General features: G+C 36.9%; 1 protein-coding gene across 1 annotated transcript in view; it reads right to left on the bottom strand.

Annotated features, from left to right (window-relative positions):
* The window catches only part of LOC128093719 (protein O-mannosyl-transferase TMTC1-like), a 96942-nt gene that overhangs the window by 16272 nt on the left and 59196 nt on the right, over positions 1-21474 (bottom strand). The window contains exon 2 of the mRNA XM_052711413.1: positions 7427-7604. Within this exon, the coding sequence (XP_052567373.1) occupies positions 7427-7604 (178 nt within the window). The remainder of the gene's footprint in view (positions 1-7426; positions 7605-21474) is intronic.

Genomic DNA, 21474 nt, shown 5'->3' on the forward strand with positions numbered 1-21474 from the left:
GCAAAAATTTCAAAAATTGCTAAAAATTTCAAGAAAACTTGGGTAATTCTATACCAACTCACACGAATTTGGGAAAAGTTGCCCCGACCCCTCTTCGATTTGCGTGAAACTTTGTCCTAAGGGGTAACTTTCGTCCCTATCACGAATCCAAGGTCCGTTTTTTGATATCTCGAGACGGGGGGCGGTACGACCCCTCCCATTTTTGAACATGCGAAAAAAGAGGTGTTTTTCAATAATTTGCAGCCTGAAGCGGTGATGAGATAGAAATTTGGTGTCAAAGAGACTTTAATGTAAAATTAGACGCCCGATTTGATGGTGTCCTCAGAATTCCGAAAAAACGTATTTTTCATCGAAAAAATACTAAAAAAGTTTTAAAAATTTTCCCATTTTCCGTTACCCGACTGTAAAAATTTTTGGAACATGTAATTTTAAGGGAACCTTAATGTTCTTTTCTAATCTACAAAAAAAAATCATTTTAAAATTTCGTGTTTTTTCTAACTTTGCAGAGTTATTTTTTAAAGTGTGATAATAATCTACAAAATTGTAGAGCAGACAATTACAAAAATTTAGATATATAAACATAAGGGGTTCACTTATAATCATCATGAGTTATCGCGATTTTTACGAAAAAAAGTTTTGAAAAAGTTACTTTTTAACTTTTTGCTTTGTTTCCTCGTCCGTGTCTGTCGCGGGTGACGATGAACGGCCATGATCGACGGCGACCAACTTTTTCAAAACTTATTTTCGTAAAATTTATTTTTGAAAAGGATCAATAAACAAAATTTTCATTTTTGTTTCATAACTATAGATTTTGCACGAAAGAATTGTAGTGTAGAATTCAAATTTAAGTGATTAAAAGTCCAATAAAAATAAGGATTTTTTTTCCACGCAACTATTTTGTTAAGAGTCCCAATCATAACATACAACTGTGCTGAAAACATATAATCGATAAGAATTTCGCTTCTCTACATACAGATTTTTGAATATTTACATACCCATTTTTTGAGGAAAAATGCTTGGGCAAAATGTCCTCTTTTGACAAAGTTTTATTCGAAAAATAAATAGGGTAATTCTCCGCCAACTCACACAGCAGTTGCCCCGACCCCTCTTCGATTTGCGTGAAACTTTGTCCTAAGGGGTAACTTTTGTCCCTGATCACGAATCCGAGGTCCGTTTTTTGATATCTCGTGACGGAGGGGCGGTACGACCCCTTCCATTTTTGAACATGCGAAAAAAGAGGTGTTTTTCAATAATTTGCAGTCTAAAACGGTGATGAGATAGAAATTTGGTGTCAAAGGGACGTTTATGTAAAATTAGACGCCCGATTTGATGGCGTACTCAGAATTTCGAAAAAACGTATTTTTCATCGAAAAAAACACTAAAAAAGTTTTAAAAATTCTCCCATTTTCCGTTACTCGACTGTAAAAAAATTTGGAACATGTCATTTGATGGGAAATTTAATGTTCTTTTTGAATCTACATTGACCCAGAAGGGTCATTTTTTCATTTAGAACAAAATTTTTCATTTTAAAATTTCGTGTTTTTTCTAACTTTGTAGGGTTATTTTTTAGAGTGTAATAATGTTCTACAAAGTTGTAGAGCAGACAATTACAAAAATTTTGATATATAGACATAAGGGGTTTGCTAATAAACATCACGAGTTATCGCGATATTACGAAAAAAAGTTTTGAAAAAGTTGGTCGTCATCGATCATGGCCGTTCATGGTCACCCGCGACAGACACGGACGACGAAACAAAGAGAAACGCAAAAATTAACTTTTTCAAAACTTTTTTTCGTAAAATCGCAATAACTCGTGATGTTTATAAGCAAACCCCTTATGTCTATATATCAAAATTTTTATAATTGTCTGCTCTACAACTTTGTAGAACATTGTTACACTCTAAAAAACAACCCTGCAAAGTTAGAAAAAACACGAAATTTTAAAATGAAAAATTTTGTTCTAAATGAAAAAATGACCCTTCTGGGTCAATGTAGATTCGAAAAGTACATTAAATTTCCCATTAAATGACATGTTCCAAAATTTTTTACAGTAAAGTAACGGAAAATGGGAGAATTTTTAAAACTTTTTTTGTGTTTTTTTCGATGAAAAATATGTTTTTTCGGAATTCTGAGTACGCCATCAAATTGGGCGTCTAATTTTACATAAAAGTCCCTTTGACACCAAATTTCTATCTCATCACCGTTCAGGCTGCAAATTATTGAAAAACACCTCTTTTTTCGCATGTTCAAAAATGGAAGGGGTCGTACCGCCCCTCCGTCACGAGATATCAAAAAACGGACCTCGGATTCGTGATCAGGGACAAAAGTTACCCCTTAGGACAAAGTTTCACGCAAATCGAAGAGGGGTCGGGGCAACTTTTCCCGATTTCGTGTAAGTTGGTAGAGAATTACCCAATACAAAATTTAAATCTCCAAAAATACTTAAAATTTTAGACCATAACTCAACTACCATATTTCCTTTGAACCAAACCAATATGTTTTGAAATTATTTTGGAATTTAATTTAAGTTTTGCTGAAAATTACAATATGTATTATAAATAATAGACCAATGAGTTTTTTCACGACCGTTCAAGGTCGTTGCAAAAATTGTTAAAAATTATCTTGCCATGGCTTTAACATTTTCATGAAAAATGCTTTGCTTAATGCATTATTAGTCATCAGTACAGATGTTTTCAGTTTCCAAAAAATATGTTTTGACGAAAAAGTTTTTTTTTTGTTTTTGCGAAAAAAAGACCATTTTAATCATGCTCAAAGTGATTAACAACGCAAAAAATGCATTCAAAATAATTATTAGTTATTTGCACGTCTAATTTTTAAGATACTTTTAAAGTTTTTTTTTTATTTGAAAAGTATTTGCATTGGCCTAAGAGTGTTATGATATTATGATGAATTTATTTTTATTATTCAAATAAATTAATGAAATCAAGTACTATGTGTGCCTATTTTTTTAAGATTAATGAAATGTTTCTGAGAAACTTCTAAATTCCAATACCAAAATAATGATTTGGAAAAACAACCGAGCAACATTTTTGCTCCCATCAACCAAGCGAATTGAGACTACAGTATGAAAAGAGACAGCAGCTTCAAATTTGGGAATCCATCTACTAATGTTGTTGTTGGCCTCAATTTTATTCCCAAAACAAAAACAATAATTAAAAATGCGTTAATGGCGCACTTTTTGTAAAAAAAAAAGGAAAAGAGATCTAAAGTAAATTTTAATAGAGTTGAATTTTTTGAGTAATGGCTTAAATTTTTGATTAATATAAAAATAGAGTTTTTACAAGTTCATTCCAGAAATTAAATTGATTTGTGTTTTGACCTGTTATCGTCATTTTGAAAGTAGTATTTCTAAATTGAGTGCAAAATTTCAAAAATGCTTCATAATTTGAAATTTAAAATAAAAAACACCGGGATATTTTTTTCAAAAAAGGTATCTTGAAGCTCTAACGTGGTGAGAATACGCCAGGAGAACTCTGTAAATGTCCGTATGTGACGAATTTCTATATGACCAAGTGGACTCGAGGGTTAGGGTTCGAGAATTGTAGTGCCCACTATGTGACAAGAGCAAGACATGGTGTTGCTTCAAACGCAATTTGAATTAAGAATATATTTTTTCTAAATTTGAAATTTTTACTCAAATTTTATACAACAATTACGAAATTGTATTGCTTATTGCGAGATAAAATCAGGTTTCTCCTTCGCTGTGAGTGACAGAAGATTATTGCCGCCTAACTACCGCAGTGTAAAAATCAGCAAGTTGAACTGAAATTTGCGTTAATTTGGCTGTCAACTTGGTTTGTTTTGAAAATTTTCCAAAAAGTCAGTTGGAAACTCAAGGCAACCTTTGACAACAGCCAAAAATTTGTTCTGCGGTTGTCATGCGGCTGTCATGCGACCATTATCTTGCGGTCTTATCACCGCGCGAGAACTCTAATTATTGACGCCCGCAGTAATATATAAATTATCTTCTATATATATAAAAAATTTCGACGGTTTTGTTCGAACGCGAATCAATTCAATACGGAGCGTCGGATCGAGGTGCTCTTTGTTGCGTTGGGTTCGTATAAGTCCAAGGAAGGTTCTTACGCCAAAAGTTACAACTTTGACCACTCTGGAATCGATTCCGGAAAATCTGCAGATTGTATGGGAAAAGTTACGTAAAATCCAAATTTGATCACAGGAGGCTGAATAAGCAAAACACCCAAAAAACGTCAACAAACGAAAAGAGCAGAACGAAGTTTGTAGGGAAAGGCTTGTCTATATATACAGCAATTCCACTTGAAAAGAGCCTAAACCCAAAAAAAAGTTCTCCGATCGGGCTCAAATTTTTTCTGGGGGTTCCTTGGCCAAAATAATTAGACCCGTATCTTTTTGTTTGGCCATTAGGGTGACCTACATCGTGCTAGGGTGGTTCGAAAAATGGCAATTTTCGTCATTTTTCGCAAAAAACACTTTTTTCGAAAAATCATATCTCCGCGCCATTTCATCCGATTTTAGCTGTCTTAGACGCAAAGGAAAGGTGATAAGTTTGGCTATTTGAGAAAAATAGTAAGAAGTTCCAAAAATCTAGCTTAACTATTGAAAAAGTCGTATGAAAACTTAAAATGGCGTTTTGACCGTGTCTGGACCAAAGAGCCTATGTCTGAAAATATTTTTATCGGATTCCTCGGAAAATTTCACGTAACATATCAATAAATTGGCGATGTCGAACCGTACGTTTTCAAGATATGATTTTTTGAAAATAAAAACTGAGTTTTTCGACGCGCCACGCGCAAAAACGGGAAAATGAGGAAATCGGCAAAAAATTAACTTTTTTCACTAAAACTGCGATAACTTTAAAATTTCAGCGATGACCTATAGATGTTATGGTACCAAAAGTTGCGTTTTTTAATTACGAAAATTTTGATACCCAGACATGTATAGGTCATCGCTGAAATTTTTAAGTTATCGAAGTTTTAGTGAAAAAAGCTGATTTTTTGCCGATTTCGTCATTTTCCCGTTTTTGCGCGTGGCGCGTCGAAAAACTCAGTTTTTATTTTCAAAAAATCATATCTTGAAAACGTACGATTCGACATCGCCAATTTTTTGATATGTTACGTGAAATTTTCCGAGGAATCCGATAAAAATATTTTCAGACATAGGCTCTTCGGTCCAGACACGGTCAAAACGCCATTTTAAGTTTTCATACGACTTTTTCAATAGTTAAGCTAGATTTTTGGAACTTCTTACTATTTTTCTCAAATAGCCAAACTTATCACCTTTCCTTTGCGTCTAAGACAGCTAAAATCGGATGAAATGGCGCGGAGATATGATTTTTCGAAAAAAGTGTTTTTTGCGAAAAATGACGAAAATTGCCATTTTTCGAACAACCCTAGCACGATGTAGGTCACCCTAATGGCCAAACAAAAAAATACGGGTCTAATTATTTTGGCCAAGGAACCCCCAGAAAAAATTTGAGCCCGATCTTTTTTTTTTGGTTTAGGCTCTTTTCAAATGGAATTGCTGTATATATATATAAAATTTCGATGGTTTTGTTCGAACGCGAATCAGTTCAATCCCGAGCATGGGTAAATAACAAGGGAAATGCGTAATAATACCTTTCTCTGGTATTAATACCAAATTTTGGTATTCCTGGACCCTTTAAAAATTTTCTTAAGGATTATGCAAGAGCAAAATGTGGTATCATACCAATTTAAGGTATTGTTTTGATATTGCAAAATTGCAGAATTTGCCAATGATCGAACACCACATTTTGGTATTCTTTTGGTATTACAGTATTTTATCAAATTCCTCTGAAACTATGGGAAAATTTTGACCAATTTTGGCAAAATAATTAATTTTACGCCAAAATTATGTCTCAAAGCGAATGCTTTCATTGAAAACCGGAAATTTAAAACTTGATTTTAAACATTTTTGATATACCCCCTACAGAAATGACTTGAAATTGTGGAAAATTTTCTAAGTCAGGATGGCACATTTTGGTATTATTTTGGTATAAAAGTGTTTTATCAAATTCCTCTACAACTATGGGAAAATTTTGACCAATTTTGACAAAATAATTAATTTTGCGCTAAAATGATGTCTCAAAACGAATGCCTTCATTGAAAACCGGAAATTTTAAACTTGATTTTAAACATTTTTGATAAACCCCTTACAGAAATGACTTGAAATTGTGGAAAATTTTCTAAGTCAGGATGCCACATTTTGGTATTATTTTGGTATTGAAAGGTTTCATCAATTTTCTCTGAAACTATGGGATTTTTTTTTAATTTTGACGAGATAATTAATTTTACGCTAAAATGACTTGGAACCCAAAAAAAAGATGATTTAAAACATTTGTGTGATATACCCACCAATATTTTTTTCAAAAACGTTGAAATTTATCTAAGTCGGGAGAACCAAATATTTTGAAAAACGAGTTAATCGACAGATTATTGAATTTTGGTGAATTTCAATTCAGTTTCATTTTAATAATAATTATTTTTCAATCTTGTTATTTTTCAGAAGCTTCAAGAACTTCAAGCACAGGCCGTTCATCAATGACAAATGCACTCGGTGTGGTGAAGAATATCACTAAGAGCAACATGGAATCATCAGGTGAGTAGATTTGGCTGTTGCATATGGACCATTTCTGTTTTTTTACTAACTGCAACTGTTGCACTAAAAATGGTATGAAAATACCAAATTTTGATATTATTTGTGCAAATACCAGCGACCATAATGTGCCCTTGGTTGCCCAGTAATAGATGGTAAAATACCATGAAATCATACCAAAATCATGTATGTGGAAGACCACAGAAATACCAAAATATGATTTTTCAAGGGCGCGGGAATACCTAAAAATAAAACCATGGTAATACCAAGTTTTGGTATTCAAGCAATGTTCAAAAATCCAGAAGACCTCAACTTGGTATTGAAATGGTTTTATTTTGAGGTATTATTTTACCCTTTACATGGTTTGGTATTGTTGTGCCCTTCCACATACAAGACTTTGGTATGATTTCATGGTATTTTACCATCTATTACTGGGCAACCAAGAGCACATTTTGGTCGCTGTTATTTGCCCAAGTAATACCAAAATTTGGTATTCCCGTGTTATTTACCCCTGCTCGGGATACGGAGCCTCGGATCGAGGTGCTCTTTGTTGCGTTGGGTTCGTATAAGCCCAAGGAAGGTTCTTATGCCAAAAAGTTACAACTTTGGCCACTCTGGAACCGATTCCGGAAAATCTGCAGATTGTATGGGAAAAGCTGCGTAAAATCAAATTTTGATCACAGGAGGCTGAATTAGTAAACAAGCAAGAAACGTCAGGAAACAAAAAAAAGGCAGGACGAAGTTTGTCGGGTAAGGCTTGTAATTAATAAATAATATTTAAGAAGATACACCCCAATAACAGCACACTTACCGCTTCGGTGTGGATCGGGTGGACGGCGAACAGGACGCCGGCAAACACGGCAAAGTTCTTCCGCAGGCCGGCGATCGTCGAGCAGACGCGGGTGAAGAGGACGCAGGCGGCCGCGTGTAGGACCACGTTGGTCGCGTGAAACCAGAGCGAGCGAAGGCCAAATGTTATGTAGTTTAGTCTGGAATTGAGAAATGGAATGAGAGAGAGGGGAATTTTAGTCAATTATGTCATGTGAATAAGGTTTAACAGGGAAACACAATTTTATTGCTTTAATATAAAATGTTGATATTTCTTTAAATTCGGTTGGCCAGAGTCAATAATCTTTTGTAACATTGGAATTTCAGTATTTTAGTTTTTAAGTTGAACTTAAAATTGTTTTCCTTCTATAAGGCAGCTGCATTTTTTTAGGATTATGTCGTTTGACTGTTGACGAAGAAATTGGAAGAGAGAGCACTAAATTTCACAAAAAGTTCACGTGTTAACACTGGAAATCGAACCAGCAGTCTTCGAGATATCACGAGTTGAAAAATGAGGGCTTTTGATATGACACTGAGAAGAAGTTACTTTTCAAAAATTTTAACTCTGAGAGGCTGTATCTCACAACTATCGGACTGCGATCAACAAAGACGGAAAGAGAAAATTGTAGGATTTTTATAATTATTTTTGCAAGAGTTCTTCTCCTTTATAAAATGTTATTAAAGCCGTTGCAATTATTTTTAAAGTTTATGTCGCCTTCCCCTTCAAAATCAGCACAAAAAATCAGGGTACAATTTTTATTTCAAAAAACTTCACAATTTTAATGAAAATAGGAGTCTAATCGACTGAAAACAACTTCAAATGCACTTTCTTGCGTTTAAAATCATATTACGCATGTGTGGGAGCAATTGAAAAACGAAGTTGACTTTATAACTGTCGGCCACCATTCCCCAGCAGACGGAAATAACTTAGGGATAACATTTTTTGATATTTGAAAATACTAGGCCAATAACATTTTATGTTATTTATATCAAGATTTGTTATTCGTCGTTATGAATTTTTTGTTATTGGATTGTTATTGTAATAACAGACTAATAACATTTTTAGTTATTCTTCGAACAAATCTTTGTTATTATTTTTTGTTATTTTAACAACTAATCCGATCATATCAATAACGGTTGGAGTTGTTCTTCCATAACAAAAAATGTTATTCGAATGTTGTTTTGGCTTTCAAACAATATCATACCAATAACAAATTTTGTTATGATAACATAAACTGTTATTAAACCCTTATGCAAAAATGGATTTTCAAGAAGATTCCATAACACTTTCTGTTATTTTAACAGTATTTGTTATTGAAATGGCATGAATTTCGTTATTACCGTCTGCCCGGGTTGCTAGTACCAACCACTAGTGTCTTCCTTTTTATCTACAAGGACTTCGCCGCCCTGGGCTCCTAAGTGTATGAAAGTATGGCACGGAGCGACGGCGCCAAATACCCATATTTACACAAAGAATTTTAGAGCGCCCGCCGCGGGATTCGAACCAGCGACCTCTGGATTGTGAATCCAGTGTGCGGTCCGATTGATCCACACGGGCGGGAAGACAATATACCAATCTATAAATCTATAATCAAGATTTTTTGAATTATAAAAAAAAAACAAAAAAGGGGATTGTCATTGTTACATTCTATCAACAATTGAATTTGAGTTATGTTTTCTTTTTCTTGCAACAAATTTTAACTGAAATTAAACAAAACTTAGGGACTGCTTAAAGAAATTCCAAAGCTGAATCGAACCAATTTCCAATTAACTACATCGAAATTTTTGATTTTTATTTTTTCGTATCTTAATTTTTTTTAATAAAGCTGTTTTATAAAAAAATAAATGATGCATTATTTGTTATTAAAAAAAATGAATTATTTTGATTTTTTTTTGCTATCTTTAATGAATATATTCAAATATTCAAATACATCAAACTAAAATTAATGAAATAAAATCGTTCCCATTTTTTGCAAAACCATTAAAATTCTGCTTAAAAAATAGAATGAAATATTGAAAATTTAACGTACATAAAATTTCAACTAACTCCTTAATATCAAAACCAACTTAAATGATATTGAAAAACTTTCAATATAGAGCTGAGATACACAGTTAAAAAAAATGTTAATGTTACATGTGTAGGTGTTAGACTGGCTCGTCGTTATATATGGAAAAAATAAAAAACAGGCAAATCAAACCAGAACAAAGTTTTTTTTTAATGCCTTTTGGTTGAGGCCCAACAACCTCCTAATATTTGGGAGCGATTACACATTTTTTCTGACATTAAAGATGTATCCCTACTAGGATAGCTCGAGAGGGTCGATTTTTCAGAACATGTTTTTTCGGTTGCTTTTAGGCCCCTAAACAACTCCCCGAAATTTGGGAGCGATTGGTTGCGTCCACACTTTGCGCATTGCATTTCAATTTTGTATGGGAATTAGTATGGGAAAACCATCTTTTTTACATTTCGATTTTTATCATTTTTATTTTTCACTAAAGTTTTCAAACCAACACAATAGTGTTGAAATTGAGAAAATTCTCTAAAACTTTCCTCAAGAAAGAATTGTGCTATCTTGCTCCTGTCAAAAGATACAGCGTCCTTAAAACTGGTCTAAAACATGTTTTTGGCTCGGAAATCACGTTTTAGACCAGTTTTGAGCTCGCTGTATCTTTGGACAGGAGCAAGATAGCACCAAGGGTTTCCAGAAGCGTTTATTACTTGCCAGTCTGCCAATTAATTACTTAAATTACTTGTCCAAAATGGTTAATTACACAAATTACTTAGTTACTTTTCACTACGATAAAAAACATTTAATTTAAATTCAAGTATTCATTTCTACGGTTCTAAACTAAATTATTTATAAATAGCTCATTCGATAGCTCTTTCAAAAATTATGCTGCTTACTTTTTTTTTGTACCAATCTGGATATTGTGAATTTCGCGTATAATGTTTATTGAAAAAATCAAACGACAAGAAGCCCCCCCTTTAGAGGGCGCTGAAACTTTGAGTGATGTTTACATGATATCCTATTGGTTTGAAATTTGGAATTTATTTCATTATAAAATTGACATTAGTATTTAATTATTCTATTTTTCGGTAAAAAAATAAGTAGCTCAATTGATATATGGAGTTTTTTTTAATATGTCCTATAAACATATAAAACACAATAGCTTAGAGGACCTTTAAAAAAACTCTGGATATGAACAAGAATAATTGTTTCATGGCCAATATAACCTGTTCATTATCTGATTCGAAATTGCATTATGTTTCACGTTTCAATCAACCAAACCCTTATCAATCAATTGCAAAACAAGATTATTTAAGTTGACTTACGTTTTTTGAAGTCATGTTTGTCATGAAAGCAAAAAAAAAAAATACTGTACTGTTTTACTTCAATATATGAATTTTAATGATATTTTCAGCTTCCAAAGTCGAATGCCATTAAAATATAGAAGTTGTTTGAAAAAAGGCCCCCTGATTATTCGAGCCAAACATAAACTTTGACAAATATTTGCAGCGGCTCTTCTTGAAAATTGTGAAATTCATCAAAATAACGTTAAGTTTTAAAACGTTTTTCAAACATTGGTTTGACATTACTTTGCATGTTTTTTTTTCTCAAGCAAATTAAAAAAAAATCTGTTACTGAAAATACGGATGATGTGGAACGTGACATTTACATTGGATTTAATTTCTGCATCTGAATATTAGTCGATTTTAATTTCACTGAGTTTGATTTTTAGCTTAGCTCTTAATAGAGAGATATTATAGGACTGTCAATTTCTGCAGATCGTCGCCATCGTGCTAACTTGTCGTACGTGCATTTAGGGCCAAATTGAGTTAAGAACGCCATTTTGTGCAGCTCACAATGCCTCACCTTTTGACCTTCACAGATCCCCAAAATTCGATTTCAATCCTGAGATATTCAACAAAAACCGAAAAAACTCCGTGCATTTTTGTCACTTTACATATGAAAGTAGTTTCAATCTTGTCGTGCTATCTTGTCACTCCATGAAAATTGATGTAAGTGCGACAAAAGGCCAAAAGGATTTCAGGCCAGGAAAGTCAGGATGCGTTTGTCGCACGTACAAGCTAGACTACCGTAAACATTTGTAATTATAACTCGGGACTCTAGCAACCAACTTCAACCAAACTTTGGGACAATGCACAGAATGGTCAGCCAAACAAAACGTGTTTGTTATTGTTTACATTGCGTGCTCTCGTTTTTGTATATTCAAGGTCAAACATTAAAACGCGTTTTTCTCGGAACGTCAAAATGGCGGGTGCGACAAGATAGCACGACGACGTCGAGATGATGAAAAAAAAAAGAAAAAAACATATTTTTATTTTTATTGATTTTGCCTTCCTCACTGAGGTAAGGCAATAATCCTGCTCTAAAAATGAACTTTGTATAAAAACGTCGTAGACCCACCTTCATGTATACATATCGACTCAGAATCGAAAACTGAACAAATGTCTGTGTGTATGTGTGTGTGTATGTGTGTGTATGTGTGTGTATGTGTGTGTGTGTATGTGTGTGTGTATGTATGTATGTGACCAACAAACTAGCTCATGTTTCTCGGCACTGGCTGAACCGATTTGGCCCAAACCTGTTGCATTCGACTTGGTTTAGGGTCCCATAGATCGAGTTTTATACAGACTGAAGATTCGATAAGTAGTTCAAAAGTTATGTATAAAAATGACATAAATTCGGATCTCACTTAAATGTATGTAAACTATGTCCGCATCCACCATTCGACCCATCGTTGGTTAGGTTATCAAAAGACCTTTCCAACGAGTTCATAACATTGAAGATCTGGCAGTCCTGTCTCGAGATATGTGCACTTAAGTGATATTGATGTACTTTTTTGAAGCCGGATCTCACTTAAATGTATGTAAACTATGTCCGGATCCACCATTCGACCCATCGTTGGTTAGGTTATCAAAAGACCTTTCCAACGAGTCCATAACATTGAAGATCTGGCAACCCTGTCTCGAGATATTGCCACTTAAGTGATATTGATGTTATTTTTGGAAACCGGATCTCACTTAATTGTATGTAAACCACGTCCGGATCCACCATCCGACCCATCGTTGGTTAGGTTATCAAAAGACATTTCCAACGAGTCCAAAACATTGAATATCTGGCAACCCTGCCTGAAATATGGCCAATTAAGTGATATTTATGTACTTTTTTAATCCGGATCTAAAAAATAGATGAAATTTGTGTACAGCCATTGTTGGTAATGAGTGAGGAAGGCTCCAACCACATAGGTGGATTAAGTTAGTTTTTTCAATGATAATTAAGTACATTTTGGTTTTAAATATTTGATCCACATAAACTTCAAATAATTTTGACTGCCTATTAGAAGGAAAAGCATAAAAAAATTAATCAATTCTAATGTAGTTCTTGCAAAAAAAAAAACATATTTTTATAATTGCTTAATAAAAAATAATAGATTTCGGATTCACAAAACATTTTTCACTGGGTAATAAATATATCATGGCCTTTTGTTGTTAATCAGCTTCGATAAACAACATGATAAAAATAAATTTTAGGAGAATTTTAGGAGAGAACTATGGTGAATAAGGCCTTCTACATACAGAATCAGTTTTTTTAATCTTTGTGTTTTGTTCTTATTTGAAATTAATAAAAAACTGTTATAATAGATTATATATAAAAAGTAAATAGTTTCGTTGAAAAAGTACAATTTAAAAAAATCAATTACTTTAAATACTCAAAAATTACTTTAATTACCAATTAATTACTTGAAATTACTCTGAATTACTAAGTCATTAAAGAGTTACTAATTAATTAAAGAATTACCTAATTACCAGCTAAAAATCAAAGTAATTATTAATAACTTGCCAGTCGGAGGCCTTGCTGGAAACCCTTGGATAGCACAATGCGCAAAGTGTGGACGCAACCAAAAAAGCAAAGCAATCCACTTTAACGACCCCGGGTCTTTTGTGGGCTCTGTTGCAAGTTTCTGCTCATTTCTAGGCGTCCGAAGGTTATGTGTGGTGAGTCACTCAAAACCTCTTTAACGCTGGACGCAACCAATCGCTCCCAAATTTCGGGGAGTTGTTTAGGGGCCTAAAAGCAACCGAAAAAAACATGTTCCGAAAAATCGACCAACTCGAGCCATCCTAGTAGGGGTACATCTTTAATGTCAGAAAAAATGGTGTAATGTCACTTTTCTAGTCTAAATCGAGGAAAAATTACATCAATAAAATAGGTAATATTCAACATTCCAAAACTACACCTTCCAAATTTACATTTTTTTGCTGTGTAATTTACCAACATTTTCCCAAAAAAAAATGGAATTTGACGTAATGTACCTTTAACCCTCTTCAACCCAACCCCGCCTTTAGACGATCCAAAAGAATGCAGTACTATGCCTGTACGCGTTTTTTTAGAATTAAAATGATAATTGTGCAATTCTAAAGAAGAAAATGTGAAAAATAAGCTAAAAATGGAATAAGTGACTTTAAAAACATGAAAAATTAGATAGGCAAAATGTAATGATGGTGGTAGAATAGGCCAAATACTACCAAAAACAAAGATAAACTAAACATGATAAATGCAAATTATAATAAAACAAGAAAATCATAAAATAAGAGAAGTTAAGTTTTAAGTAGAATAAAAGTTGCTCAAAATGACCTCCTGAACTCGGGAAAAATAAAAATATTCGAAAAAAATATTTGGGTAGTAGAGGGTTAATTGCCAATTGTTTTGACCCAATATCACATCTTGGAGGGGGTGACATTGGGTCAAATAAAATTAAATTATTCTCAAATACAAAGATAAGTTCAAAACAAGTCATTCAAGAGAGTTACTTGTTCAAGGAAGTCGTATTGACATGCTACAATGTTGGAAGTGGAGATTTTCTAAATATTTACGTTTCGAGCAGTTTCATAAAATTTAATAAAAGATCAATCTTTTGAATGGTAATTTTTGGCCAAAAGAACAAGATTATTGTTATCGAAGTTTTCTTAAGATTTTCCTTATACAATACTTTAAACTGAGTTGAGATTCATTTAGAAAATCACTTTTACCCAATCTCATCCCCATTAATGGCAATCAATTATTTTAAATATATTTGTTTTATTCAGAAATTTCATTTAGATAAAAATATTTCAGTAAATTTTATGTGTATGATTATTCGCAACTATCGAAGTTCACACAACCATTTGTTAAAAACCAACAAAATTAACGGAACTTTATCATCAATATTCAACTCTCAACCAAAATTAACCCAACAGGAACTCGCGTCTGCCCTTTGCCACTCTGTACGCTTGCGTGCGTGTGTGCGTAACTGCGTGGCCGCCCCGACATTATCGAATAATAATGATGTTAATGCTCAAAACATAAATTTTCGTTTATTTTCCGCTCAGTTTATCAATAACCCATTTTTCGGCTGTCGGTCCCGGCCAGGGGCCGCGCACCGCGGTGTGGAAACTGACCAAAACCACCACACTTTTTCACACTTACTCTCACAAAAACTCACAAAATGGAGCGGAAAGGGGATTTTGGTGGGGGAGGGCAGTGAACTCAACACACTTTTCGCGGGCTGGTCGCGTGACCCTTTTTGTCTGTGGTTGTGCCAGTGCGTGCTTGCAGTGCAATGTGTTTGTGCAGATGATGATGGTGTGGCGTTTAATGAAAGCACGCGGAAAATGAATAACGCCCTAGTGCTTAACCCGGGCATGGTCTTCGGGTCTATAGGACCCAGTAGCACTATAAAAGTAATTGTAACTTTTGACCAAAAACACCTCGAGATCTGAAATTTTGTGACTTTGTGTATCTTACTAAGACACACATTCTGGCCAAAAATGAACTTCCGGTGGCCACCGGAAGTGCCCACCAAAAAAAAACTGACACCAATGGTATTCCGGGTCTATAGGACCCAGAAATGATTTCAGCTGCCAAAATTCGAGATTGTAACCGATTTTGGATGTCTTGACCGCAAATGAAAGGCTAGGATGTCTACTTTCTGAATCCGACTGGCAGAACCGGTTTTGGACACCGTGGCCACCGGGAACCTGCTATAACCGAAAAAAGTCCTTTTTGAGGCCCCTACTTTGGGGACCTGTATCTCCGAAACGATTGCACATAACAGGTTGCTTCCGGTTGCATTCGACAGATAATAACCTGAATTTTAAGCCCCAGAAAAAAAAATTTGTCAATAGTGGCCACCGGTTCCGGTAACCCGGAACTTCCGGAAAACTTGATTTTTGCAGTTTTTGACATAAAACCGTCACACAGACCAGTATTTTGAAACGGATTATTTTGCAAATCATTGCAGAAGGATACTACATACTACCCCTGACTATTTGGTATCGGTTCTGGCCAACTCTGGCCAATCCGGAACCGGTTCCAGGGTACCACTAAAACGGTTCCAATAATTGTCACGCTAGAAACCCGTCATGTTGCATATCAAACTTCATGAAATTGCATGTTATGACCATCTGAGGTCATGCCAATGTCCTCTGACCCATCCTGGTCACTCCGGAACCGGTTACCGGTGGCCACCGGGGGACACTATCGGAATATGCAATGAACCCTATCATCCGACGTATCAAACTTCATGAAATTGCATGTTATGACCATCTGAGGTCATGCCGATGTCCCCTGACCCAACCTGGTCACTCTGGAACCGGTTACCGGTGGCCACTGAGGGACACTATCGGAATATGCAATGAACCCTATCATCCGACGTATCAAACTTCATGAAATTGAAAGTTATGACCATCTGAGGTCATGCCGGTGTCCCCTGACCCATCCTGGTCACTCCGGAACCGGTTACCGGTGGCCACTGAGGGACACTATCGTAATATGCAATGAACCCTATCATCCGACGTATCAAACTTCATGAAATTGAAAGTTATGACCATCTGTGGTCATGCCGATGTCCTCTGACCCAACCTGGTCACTCCGGAACCGGTTACCGGTGGCCACTGAGGGACACTATCGGAATATGCAATGAAACCTATCATCCGACGTATCAAACTTCATGAAATTGAAAGTTATGACCATCTGTGGTTATGCCGATGTCCTCTAACCCAACCTGGTCACTCCGGAACCGGTTACCGGTGGCCACCGGGGGACACTATCGGAATATGCAATGAACCCTATCATCCGACATATCAAACTTCATGAAATTGAAAGTTATGACCATCTGTGGTTATGCCGATGTCCTCTGATCCAACCTGGTCACTCCAGAACCAGTTACCGGTGGCCACTGAGGGACACTATCGGAATATGCAATGAACCCTATCATCCGACATATCAAACTTCATGAAATTGAAAGTTATGACCATCTGAGGTCATGCCAATGTCCTCTGACCCATCCTGGTCCTTCCGGAACCGGTTACCGGTGGCCACCGGGGGACACTATCGGAATATGCAATGAACCCTATCATCCGACGTATCAAACTTCATGAAATTGAAAGTTATGACCATCTGAGGTCATGCCGATGTCCCCTGACCCAACCTGGTCACTCCGGAACCGGTTACCGGTGGCCACTGAGGGACACTATCGGAATATGCAATGAACCCTATCATCCGACGTATCAAACTTCATGAAATTGAAAGTTATGACCATCTGTGGTTATGCCGATGTCCTCTGACCCAACCTGGTCACTCCGGAACCTGTTACCGGTGGCCACTGGGGGACACTATCGGAATATGCATAAACCCTATCATCCGACGTATCAAACTTCATGAAATTGAAAGTTATGACCATCTGAGGTCATGCCGATGTCCTCTGAACCATCCTGGTCACTCCAGAACCGGTTACCGGTGGCCACTGGGGGACACTATCGGAATATGCATAAACCCTATCATCCGACGTATCAAACTTCATGAAATTGAAAGTTATGACCATCTGAGGTCATGCCGATGTCCTCTGACCCAACCTGGTCACTCCGGAACCAGTTACCGGTGGCCACTGAGGGACACTATCGGAATATGCAATGAACCCTATCATCCGACGTATCAAACTTCATGAAATTGAAAGTTATGACCATCTGAGGTCATGCCGATGTCCTCTGACCCAACCTGGTCACTCCGGAACCAGTTACCGGTGGCCACTGAGGGACACTATCGGAATATGCAATGAACCCTATCATCCGACATATCAAACCTCATGAAATTGAAAGTTATGACCATCTGAGGTCATGCCGATGTCCTCTGACCCATCCTGGTCACTCCGGAACCGGTTACCGGTGGCCACTGGAGGACACTATCACACTATCACACTATGTCTATAATTTCTAAAATATCAAAATCAAAGGTTAGATGAAAGAGTTTCTGCACCCAAATCTCGGCAACACTCGGTTTGAGAGAAAGACGGCCTCATGAAGATTGATATGTCGGACGATAGGGTTTCTATTCAAGTTTGATATTTCGGATGATAGGGTTTCTAGCATATTCCACAAATGTCCCCAAGTGGCCATCGGAAATTGATTCCGAAGTGACCAGATAAGTTCAAAGAACGTTAGCATGACCTCAGATGGTCATGACTTTCAATTTCATGAAGTTTGATACGTCGGATGATAGGGTTTACTACATACTCAGAGAGTGTAACCAAGTTGCCAACGGTAACCGATTCTGGAGTGACCAGATAAGTTCAAAGGACGTTAGCATGACCTCAGATGGTAAGAATGTTCAATTTCATGAAGTTTGATACGTCGGATGATAGGGTTCATTGCTTATTTCGATAGTGTCCCTCAGTGGCCACTGGTAACCGGTTCCGGAGTGACCAGGTTGGGTCAGAGGACATCGGCATGACCTCAGATGGTCATAACTTTCAATTTCATGAAGTTTGATACGTCGGATGATAGGGTTCATTGCATATTCCGATAGTGTCCCCAAGTGGCCACCGGTAACTGGTTCCGAAGTGACCAGGTTGGGTCAGAGGACATCGACATGACCTCAGATGGTCATAACTTTCAATTTCATGAAGTTTGATATGTCGGATGATAGGGTTCATTGCATATTCCGATAGTGTCCCTCAGTGGCCACCGGTAACTGGTTCCGGAGTGACCAGGTTGGGTCAGAGGACATCGGCATAACCACAGATGGTCATAACTTTCAATTTCATGAAGTTTGATACGTCGGATGATAGGGTTCATTGCATATTTCGATAGTGTCCCTCAGTGGCCACCGGTAACCGGTTCCGGAGTGACCAGGTTGGGTCAGAGGACATCGGCATAGCCTCAGATGGTCATAACTTTCAATTTCATGAGGTTTGATATGTCGGATGATAGGGTTCATTGCATATTCCGATAGTGTCCCTCAGTGGCCACCGGTAACCGGTTCTGGAGTGACCAGGATGGGTCAGAGGACATCGGCATTACCTCAGATGGTCATAACTTTCAATTTCATGAAGTTTGATACGTCGGATGATAGGGTTCATTGCATATTCCGATAGTGTCCTCCAGTGGCCACCGGTAACCGGTTCCGGAGTGACCAGGATGGGTCAGAGGACATCGACATGATCTCAGATGGTCATAACTTTCAATTTCATGAAGTTTGATACGTCGGATGATAGGGTTCATTGCATATTCCGATAGTGTCCCCCAGTGGCCACCGGTAACCGGTTCCGGAGTGACCAGGATGGGTCAGAGGACATCGGCGTGACCTCAGATGGTCATAACTTTCAATTTCATGAAGTTTGATACGTCGGATGATAGGGTTCATTGCATATTCCGATAGTGTCCCCCGGTGGCCACCGGTAACCGGTTCCGGAGTGACCAGGATGGGTCAAAGGACATCGGCATGACCTCAGATGGTCATAACATGCAAATTCATGAAGTTTGATATGCAACATGACGGGTTTCCGATAGTGTCCCCCGGTGGCCACCGGTAACCGGTTCCGGAGTGACCAGGATGGGTCAGAGGACATTGGCATGACCTCAGATGGTCATAACATGCAAATTCATGAAGTTTGATATGCAACATGACGGGTTTCTAGCGTGACAATTATTGGAACCGTTTTAGTGGTACCCTGGAACCGGTTCCGGATTGGCCAGAGTTGGCCAGAACCGATACCAAATAGTCAGGGGTAGTATGTAGTATCATTCTGCAATGATTTGCAAAATAATCCGTTTCAAAATACTGGTCTGTGTGACGGTTTTATGTCAAAAACTGCAAAAATCAAGTTTTCCGGAAGTTCCGGGTTACCGGAACCGGTGGCCACTATGGACCAATTATTTTTTCTGGGGCTTAAAATTCAGGTTATTATCTGTCGAATGCAACCGGAAGCAACCTGCTATGTGCAATCGTTTCGGAGATACAGGTCCCCAAAGTAGGGGCCTCAAAAAGGACTTTTTTCGGTTATAGCAGGTTCCCGGTGGCCACGGTGTCCAAAACCGGTTCTGCCAGTCGGATTCAGAAAGTAGACATCCTAGCCTTTCATTTGCGGTCAAGACATCCAAAATCGGTTACAATCTCGAATTTTGGCAGCTGAAAACATTTCTGGGTCCTATAGACCCGGAATACCATTCGTGTATGTAGAAAACGAAGACCATGGCCAGGTTAAAGGCCCCTTCTTGCTTTGGTGACAAAGGACTTTATCGCATGCGGGCTGAGCGCTGCACTTTTTGGGAAAGTGACTGACCCGTCGGTGAGGGTGAAACGGTGAAAGTGGTGGACAGCCTGCATTCAACAAGGCAGGTCAGCCATAAAACGCCATAAAACTGTCACTGCAACCGGCCACATTAAAGGGCGCATTCCGATAGCCGTCTTGCCGTGGTTCACGGTGGGTCTTTGACAGAAAAAAAACTGTTAAAAATAAAATTGAGCAAAAGCAAAAATTAAACAAACAAAAAAAAAATCGAGTCAAATGAGCAAGGAACAATCAACCATCAACTTCAAACTCATAATTTAGTAAGAGTCAAAAAAGCCCCGTTCTACACCACGGTCACCGCCACGCCGTGGAGCGACTGAATGAACAATGATGCGGTGACACAGAAATGCAAATTTTCGCCCCGAAACCGACCGACCGACGACCAGATGTTGCCACCTCGACCTAACAAACTCCGGTCGACCACCACCGCCACCCGGGACCAGAGGAGAATGGTGGTGGGTCCATGTCCGCGTTCAACCGTTTGCCCCTGGGTGCGGACGTTGGACGGGTGGCGCTGGTATCCAACCAACTGCGAATGCCTGTCAAAGTTGTAGCTATCTCTGGGTTCGTAGTACGTTTTTTTTTTGGTTTTTGAACCGGCTCGGAGAGCATTGGTGGAGGGTAGTTGAGGAATATTTAGTGAAAAAATATGCTTTTTGAATTTTACAATCAGTGTCGATGATTTTGTGGCAATTAATATCAATGAGACATAGTGAAAAACAAGCTTGATAAAGAAAGATGAGAAATATGTTTGATATTTTTAAATTTATTTATTTTAATTTGTTTTTAATAACTTAAGTTTTAATTTTCTCCAAACTGATCAATGCTGTGCAACTGATACCTACTGAAAATTAAAAAAAAAACTTTTTCATCAAACAGTAAAAAAAGTATTATTTTTTAAAGAAACTCTTCATAACCCCTCATAAAAATTCTGAATATAAATTAAATAAAATCATTGAATGAACATTTGAACATGAAATATTCGTTTCAAAAACAAGTCCATTTTATTTTTATAAAGAAATGAGAAAGAATTTTAAGAGCCTTTTTTAATCAATTTATTGTAAATCTATAACGAGGGTGCCCAACCTTTTGATCCTTCGGGCCAGATCCGGTTTTTTTTAAGCAGTAACGGACTGGAACTAATGTTCGATAACATTAAATAAGCAATCAATTCTTTTCATAAAATTATTTTTATTTATCTTTTAAACAAATAATTCAAATTGTGTTACAAAAAATAGCAAAATTATTTAATTTATCTTTTAAAATAAATTAAAACATAAACTAGTATTGCAAACAAAGTTCAGGTATCTTCATTTTATGGAAATAAAAACTAAGATAACATTCAAACAGTATTTATCAGATTTTTTTAATGTTAAGTATTGTAATGTGATTATTTTT

The sequence above is a fragment of the Culex pipiens genome, unplaced genomic scaffold (genome assembly GCF_016801865.2).
Source record: "Culex pipiens pallens isolate TS unplaced genomic scaffold, TS_CPP_V2 Cpp_Un0009, whole genome shotgun sequence".
NCBI classification, from domain to species: Eukaryota; Metazoa; Arthropoda; class Insecta; order Diptera; family Culicidae; genus Culex; species Culex pipiens.